General features: G+C 70.9%; 1 protein-coding gene across 1 annotated transcript; it reads left to right on the top strand.

Moving 5' to 3' along the window:
• Positions 1-3,414: 3,414 nt before the first annotated feature.
• Positions 3,415-7,251, top strand: MNEG_8767 (hypothetical protein; the record flags this gene model as incomplete). Its single annotated transcript, XM_014042760.1, has 4 exons — positions 3,415-3,506; positions 3,736-4,474; positions 4,785-5,861; positions 6,217-7,251. The coding sequence occupies 4 exons, from the start codon at positions 3,415-3,417 to the stop codon at positions 7,249-7,251; spliced, it is 2,943 nt and encodes a 980-aa protein (XP_013898214.1).
• Between the last annotated feature and the right edge of the window lie 216 nt (positions 7,252-7,467).

Raw genomic sequence — 7,467 nt, 5'->3', positions numbered from 1 at the left:
CCAAAACAACCTTACACAGTGCATTTGGCATGTGCGTCGAACTCTTGTCAAGATGAGATGGCATTTGGGTCAACGGGTGACGATTTTGACCAGCGCAATGTGCATCATGACTACATGAGCTTGTTGCCATCGCGGGTGCAATGTAAGAAGGATGTCAGACTTGTGGTGGGTGTCTAGCACGATTACAGGCTCCATTTTCCGCCGTCCAACCTGCGACCCCGTCAGATCACTCACAATTCTTCACAAAGCAGCCTTCAAATATGAAAACATAAGCTCTGTATTAGACTTGTGCATGAGATGGGAGGGACGGGATGCGCCCACGATGTGCTTCCCGCTTATGCCCTCCCGCACCTGGTGCTGGCCGCAGGTAGGGTCCTGATCATGCCACCATGCCATCACAGATAGTGTGCCGTGGCCTGAGGTGCTTCGCACTGCGCTGCCCAGCCGCTGCCTCGGACCTCCTGCCCCAGCCAGCTCCGACGCCAGCCAAGCACCTGACCCCCCGCCCTGACACCCTGGCCACCTTCGCCCGCTTGTGTGCGCGCAGCGGCCGCCGCGCTACTGCAACTGTGCGGCGTGGCGCGTCGGCTGGCGCCTTCAAGCCTGCTGCAGCTGTTGGTGTTCTCCCAGGCCGCCTGCTATGCGCTGGCTGCCTGTCCCGAGACCCCCGGTGCTTGGCGGTTGCTCCCTGGAGCATACATTGCTATAGGGTGCGCCTCCCCATTGGGAGCCCTGCATTCAGATGGGCACGCGACCCCGATCATTGCGGGGGCGGCGTCGCTGACGGCGGCAGCCCCTAGCTGCGTGCTTTCCCATCGTGTGGCGGGCAAGCCGCCAGCCAGCGTCACCCGATGCCTCGGGGGGCGCACACCCCGGCCCAGATTCCCCTGCCGCCACAACCGCACCCCCTGCGCACCCATCTCACTTTCGCCTCAACCCCGGCCGCCTCATCCCCGTTCTATTCGCGTCGGATTCGGCCCACCGCGCAGCGGCGCCCTGGGCGGGGCGCTGCTGCTGCTGGCGGCCGCCGCGGGCCTCAGTTGGTTCGCCGCGCTCCTCGGGAGCCCAAAAGCAGCGGACGCGTGCTTCAACGCCGCCCACGTGTTGGTGGCGTTTGGAGTCGGCGCTGCCGCGCATCTCGCATGGGATGTCTTCTTGGCTCAGCTGGGGGCGCTGCCAGGTGAGCTGCCCGGCGCATGCCGTGTTTCCGGCATGCACGCATGCATGTCGGGTCGCATGCACACTCAACAGCGCACATGCCTGCATGCGAGCGCGTGCATGCGTGCATGGGAGCGCTTGCATGTGTGTGTGCGCGTGCCCTGTGCGTGTGCGCACACAGGCATGTGCACACATTGTGGACGCGGAAGAGCGTGTTTGTTGCTGGCGGTAAAGCGTTGTGAGACCAAAGGAAGAGGCGCGGGTCGATGGTTGCACCCTTTCATGTTTTTTTTTCATATTGTGGGTGAGTTGCCACTCGTCAATGCGCGCGCGCGTGTGTGTGTGTGTGTGTGTGTGTGTGTGTGTGTGTGTGTGTGTGTGTGTGTGCGTGCGTGCGTGTGTGCGCGCGTGCGTGCACGTGCGTGCGTGCGTGCGTGGGTGCGTGCGTGCGCGCGCGTGTGTGCGCAAACAAGTGTGTGTACATGTGGGAAGGGGGGAGTGGCGGGGCGCGAGGGATGGGATGGATGTGAAGGCTGCCATTGCCGGCAAAGGCTCTGGCACAGGCTACTACGGGCACCACTGCCGCATGCTGCACCCTCCCCGCCGCCGCTGTTCCCCTGCAACCGGCTTGCGCCCCTGTAGCGGCATGCTGCCCCCTCCACTTGACGCGGCTCCCGCTGTGCCCATCACCCCGCAGCCCCGCTCTCGGGAGCGGCGTACGCATGGGACTGGGGCAGCGTCGTTGTTGGGCCGCTGCTGCTCTGGCTGCTGGCCGGGCTGCCGTGGCGCCACCTGCGGCTGAAGGTCTTGGCGGTGCTGCTGCTCGCCAGCGCCGTCCTCCTGACCCTGCTGAGGTGCGGCGGCCGCCCCCTTCCGGCAGCTGCTCTCCTGTTCGCCGAGCCCTTGTCCGCCTGTCGCAGCGGCGCGTGCCGGCCTGGTTTGGCCGGGTGCAGGCGGGACGCGTCCGTGTGCTCTACACTCTCTTACGCGCGTGCGCAAGCAGCGAGCGCTGCACCCAACTGGAGGCCGTCGCTCAGTCACTCCCCCCCCCTCCGCCTCTGCCTCTGCCTCCTCTTCCCGCACTGCAGGCGTGGCAGCAACTCGGCGAGCGTGTATGTGTTCAACAGCTTCGTCCTGGTGCCCCTCCAGCTCCTGCTGCTGCAGGGGCTGGGGCACTTGGAAAGGCACGACCCCATGCGCCCCCCTCGGCCGCCCCACAACCCGCTCGCGCCCGCCGCGCGGCTCGTGGCGCGCCTGAGCGTGTGGCACGCGGAGAGGGCCTCGGCGGCTGCACAGCGACGGGCAGAGGCGGGGAAGGGGTCGGCCGCGGCGGCGGCGGCGGGCGCGGGGCCGGGGCCTGTGGCGGAGGGGAGGCTTGGGCCGGAGCAGCTGCCGGCGGTGCAAGAGCATCCGAATGAGCAACAGGTGGAGCATCAGGAGCAGCCAGCGGCAGGGTTGCCCCAGCCGATGGATGCGCCTCTGCCTCAGCTTCAACGTGAGGATGGCGGCGAGCCCGTCGCTTGCGGTCAGGAAGCGGGCGGCACCCCTGGGGAGGAGCAGCAGCAGCCGCGGGGACAGGTGGAGCCACAACAACAGGAAGAGGAGGGCTCAACAGCAAGCCCGCAGGCAGCAGGCAGCGAGCCGCCGAGGTCCTCGGATGAACCATGTGCGGGTCCTTCCGCTGCCCCAGCGCCCGTGGCCGCGCCCGGTCCCGCGGCCGCGAAGCAGCCCGGCTCGACGGGGCCAGTGGCGGCAGCGGGAGGCGAGGGGCCGATGCCAGCGGCGCCGGGTCGCAAGGCCGGGGCGCGTGCGAAGAGGGAGAAGGTCAAGGATGCGCCAGCGGAGCTGCCGCCGCTCGCGTTGGAGGACGTGCTTACGGGTAGGCGCCTCTTGGGGTGTGTGGGTGCGGGTTTTGACCTGTGTTGGACCCAGAGGAGGCGCAGTGCTGTGCAGTGGCATGCAGACCGCTTGGTAGAACTTCCCAACCCGGGCCCCAGCAACCAAGGGGCACACGCATGCCAACCGGTTTACGCGTTGGCGGGGTCACGGAGCGGCGACGCGCCCGCCGCGGCGGCTCTGTCCCCGAAGGCCCTCCCCTGCTTCAGGGCCAGCCAGGCACAACCTGCGGGCGCTCCCCTGCTTGAGTTCGGGCCGTCCTTAGCACCAACAGCCCGCCCGTACGACCCCGCCGTCCTGGACTCGCTTGCCAATCTGACCGCAGTGTGTCGGCTTCCAGCCCTGGGGAAGCTCTTCATGATGCACCTGGGCCCCCTGGCGCCGCCCGGCCAGGAGGCGGCCATGTCGACCGGCGCGTTTAGGATGCCGTTTGAAGCGGGCGACGCGGACAGGTGGGCTCCAGGGGGCTGGCTGCGTGGGCGTTTGGTCTGGAGATCGGGGGTGCAGTTGGAGAGGTGCCAGCGCTCCAGCCGCGCCGCGTCTGGCCTGCGGCGCGGCCCGCTGCCGATTTTTCCAGGTAACTCTCCCGCCATGTGAGCCGCCCTCGGCAGCTGTACACGGGCACGTGCTGACCCATCTGGCCTCGCGCCGCCCCTTCGTCTTCCGCCCGCCCCCCTGCAGTGACTGGAGCCGTTCCTGGGGCTCCAGCGGCGCCGGCGCCGCGTCCGGCGCGCCCGCGGGCGAGCGCGCGGCCGCCTCGGCGCTGGCGGGCGCGTTCCCCGCCGCCTTCGACCCGGAAGCGGTCCTGGACCTCCCGGCCCCCCGCCCCGCCGCCGCGGCGCCCGCCGAGGCGCCGCCCGCGGACGCGGCGGTGGCCGCGACCCTCGCCGCCTTGGAAGGTGCCCTCAACCGCGCGCGCCCGCTCACCCAGTTCGCACAGCCCGGCGACCGCAGCCCGCGCGCGCACGGGATACACCCGCTGGTGGTGGGCACGCCCATGGTGGATGACGGCGCGGCGCGCGCGGCGATGGCGCTCATATATGCGTCTGCGACGCGCGGGGCCGCGCGCGGGCTGTGGCCGCCGCTGTCGAAGGGGCAGCCGTCCGGCGGGGACGGCGGGGGGCCGCTGATACTGTCGGCGCCCCAGGCTAGCGAGGCGGGCGTGGTCGAAGCGCTGTCGATGGCTCTGGGGGGCCACGACTACACAAACATCAACGTGGGCGCGCCGGCCGCCGCGCCAGCGGCGCCCGCGCAGGTGCTGCTGGCGCCGGCGGCGCTGGACGGCGGCGCCGGGGCCAGCGGTAGTGGCAGCGGCAGCGCGCTGCGGCCGGCGGCGGGGCGGGGGCCGACGGGGGCGATGTGGGCGAAGGTGCAGAGGGGGCTGCCGGCGCTGCCGGGGGCTCTGAAGGAGGATCTCCAGGTGATGGCGTGTCATCCGCATGTTGATGTGACGCGCTGCATGCGCTGACCAGCGCACCCCCGGGCGGGGTGACCGGGTGACACTCAGTCACTCAGGACCCCGTGTCGCAACAGGGAGGTTCAGGGCTGGGCTCGAGGTTGGAGTAGCAGCGACTGATTGCACCGCCTGGCTGCCCGCCCTCTTGCGCCCAGATATATTACGCCCACTGAACCTCGGAATGCTTGTTGGTTCTCAGACAGTTGCAGCTGCCGATTCGCCCAGCCTGTGCTCACAAATTGGCAACCCTGCGTCTGTTTGCACCCGCCCACAGGACCTGCTCCAGCAGCTGACTAACGGCCAGGTGGCGATCCACCTCTGCCCCCGCGCGGCGCTGACCGGCCAGACGCCCTGCGGCCACTACGTCCGCGCCTGGGCCGTCGCCGCGCCCGCGGGGCCGCCGCCGGCCGGGCCGGGCACGCTTGTCAGCGCGTCGGGCCACGTGCTGTCGACCGGGACAGCTCATGCGGCGCTCGCGGCCGGCGGCGGCGTGTTCTCGTCGATGTCGCGCCACGGCAGCGGCGGCGCGCTGAGCAGCGCGGCGCGCTCGCTCGCGCTGCCGCTGTCGGACGCAAGCGGCGCGCTCGCCAACGCCGGCGCCGCGGCGAGCGCGGCGGGGGGCGGCCTGCTGTCGAGCGGGCGGCTGCCGCTGCAGCACGCGGGCGCCGCGGCGGCGATGCTGGAGCGCTCGGGGCGGGGGTTCGGCCGCCGGAACCTCGCCGCGTCGGTCGCGCTGCGGCGCTCGATGTCGGTCGCCTCGGGCGACCCCTTCCTGCGCGTGCGCGGTGCGGCCACCGAGCTGGGCCGCACCTCGTCGGCCAACATTTCGGGCGCGATCGCCATGTCCAACCTGTTTTCGGGGCGCGCGGGGGACCCCTCAGAGGCGACGGCGTATGACGCGACTGCGCTCGCCGCCGCGGGGCCCGGCGGCAGCGGCGCCGGCGGCGCGGGCACGGGCCTGCGCTCGGCGTCGTCGGCGGACGCGGGGGCGCTCGCGGCCGCCGCGGCGGCGGCGGCCGCCGGCGACGGCGGCTGGCCGCAGGCCCGACACCACCGCCAGCACCAGCACCAGCACGCGCCGCCGCCGCGCGGCGGCGGGGCGGGACCCGAGGGCGCGATTGCGAACAGCGCGTACATCGACGGCACGATGGCGCCCGGCGGCGCGTTCGGCGCGGACGGGCGCCTGCTCGACGCCGGCGGCAGCGCGGCGCGCCCTGCGGCGGCGCACGGCTTTGACCGGGTGGTGTCGGGGGCAGCGCTGACGTTCCAGGATGTTTTAGAGGCGGGGGCGGAGGCGGCGCGGGCGGCGTACGCTGTTTATGTGGACGAGACGTGCCCGTCTGTGGTGGAGGTGTGTGTGTGTGTGTGTGTGTGTGCGTGTGTGCGTGTGCGCGTGTGTGTATAGCGTGCAACTGGCCCCGCGCGCCCCTCCCCTGCTAACAACCACTTGACTCAACCCGTTGGACACATTCTCCAGTGCCTCTGCGATAGCAAGCAAACCCATTCCACCCGCCTCTGCGCCTGACCCTGACACCTGCACATCTGCCCTCCCGGCCTCACAAGCATACCCGGAGATCCTGGTCCCCAGCTCAATGCCCCTCCATCGCACCCGCTCTCCCCTTCTCGCCCACCCGTGCTGAATCATAGTAGTAACCCACCCCCAACAATGGGCCCTCGCCTCAACCCCACCCCCCCCAACCCCTCAGGCCCTGGTGCACAGCTGGCTGTCCCTGAGGGGCCGCTCCCTGGCTGACTGCCGGCTCGCCGAGGCCTGGACTACCGCGATGCGGACCGGCCTGCAGGACGAGATGAGATCCGCCGCCGACCCTTCGGCTTCCGTAGGGCCTGACGGCACCAGCGGCGGCGACGCGGCTGCGGCGTCGCAGCAGCAGCAGCAGCAGCAGCAGCAGCAGCAGCAGCAGCAGCAGCAGCAGCAGCAGCAGCAGCGTCTGCTCGTCTCCCAGTGCCAGGCCGCCGACATGGCGGCGCTGACGCCCTCAGAGCTCCTCGAATGCGTCGCCTGGGCCGCAGCCTGCCCGCGCGGCGAACTCTCGCGCAGAGCGCTTGCCGCGGCACAGGCCCTCGCCGCCTCGCCCTCCTCGCCGCCCGGGACCCCTGCCAGCCCTCACTTCACGCCCTTCATGCGCGGCGCGTTCGCGGCGACCGCGGCTGGCGTGGCCGGCGGCGGGGCCATTCCGGGCGGCGACACGGTGGCGGCGGCGCAGCTGCTGCACCTGCTGCGCGCGCTGCGCGCGACCGCGCTGGCTGGCGCCGTCGACGGCGCGTGGCTGCAGGAGACGTACGGGCCCTGGAGGGCGGCGCTGTTCGGCGTCATGCGGGCTGCGCAGGCGGCGCGGCTGGAAGCTGAAAAGGCCGAGGCGGAAGCTGCCGCGGGTGGCGGGGCCGGCGCCGGTGAGGGCGAGGGCTTGGGGACAGACCAGCAGGAGCCCAGCCCGCAGCAGCAGCAGGAGCAGCAAGATCAGAAGGACGCAGAGGAGGCGGAGGAGGGTAAGGACGGGATTGGAAGTCCGGCAGGCAAGATCGAGGCGGGATCCACTGTGGAGGAGGCTCCAGGAGCGCAGGAGGAGGAGGGGGCTGGCGTCGATGCGGCACCCGCTGTGGCCAGCCTGGCATGCGTAGAGGCGCTGCTGTCGGCGGCGGCTGAGTGGTGCATCGCACGGCGGCGCGTGACCAGCGGGACGATGTCCATCCTGCGCCAGGTGGGGTTGCACTTTGTTTGAATCTGCACGTGCACTTTCAGTTCTGTGGTGGCCGTTCAAGAGGTTTGGTCGGCTTGCGGCTGGCGTCAGATGGCTGCCAGCTGTGGGGGATGGCGGGCGTAAGCGGAGCCGCGTTCAAGAACCCTTCTGGGCTCAAGTGCCTGCTGCGGAACCCCGCGGACTCCACCCCACCCCACCGCGCCCCACCCTCCTCCACCCCACCCCACCCCCCTCCCC

The sequence above is a fragment of the Monoraphidium neglectum genome (assembly GCF_000611645.1).
Source record: "Monoraphidium neglectum strain SAG 48.87 unplaced genomic scaffold scaffold01704, whole genome shotgun sequence".
NCBI lineage: Eukaryota > Viridiplantae > Chlorophyta > Chlorophyceae > Sphaeropleales > Selenastraceae > Monoraphidium > Monoraphidium neglectum.
The sequence above is the reverse complement of the archived record's forward strand: the minus strand, read 5'-3'. Positions and strand labels throughout refer to the sequence as shown.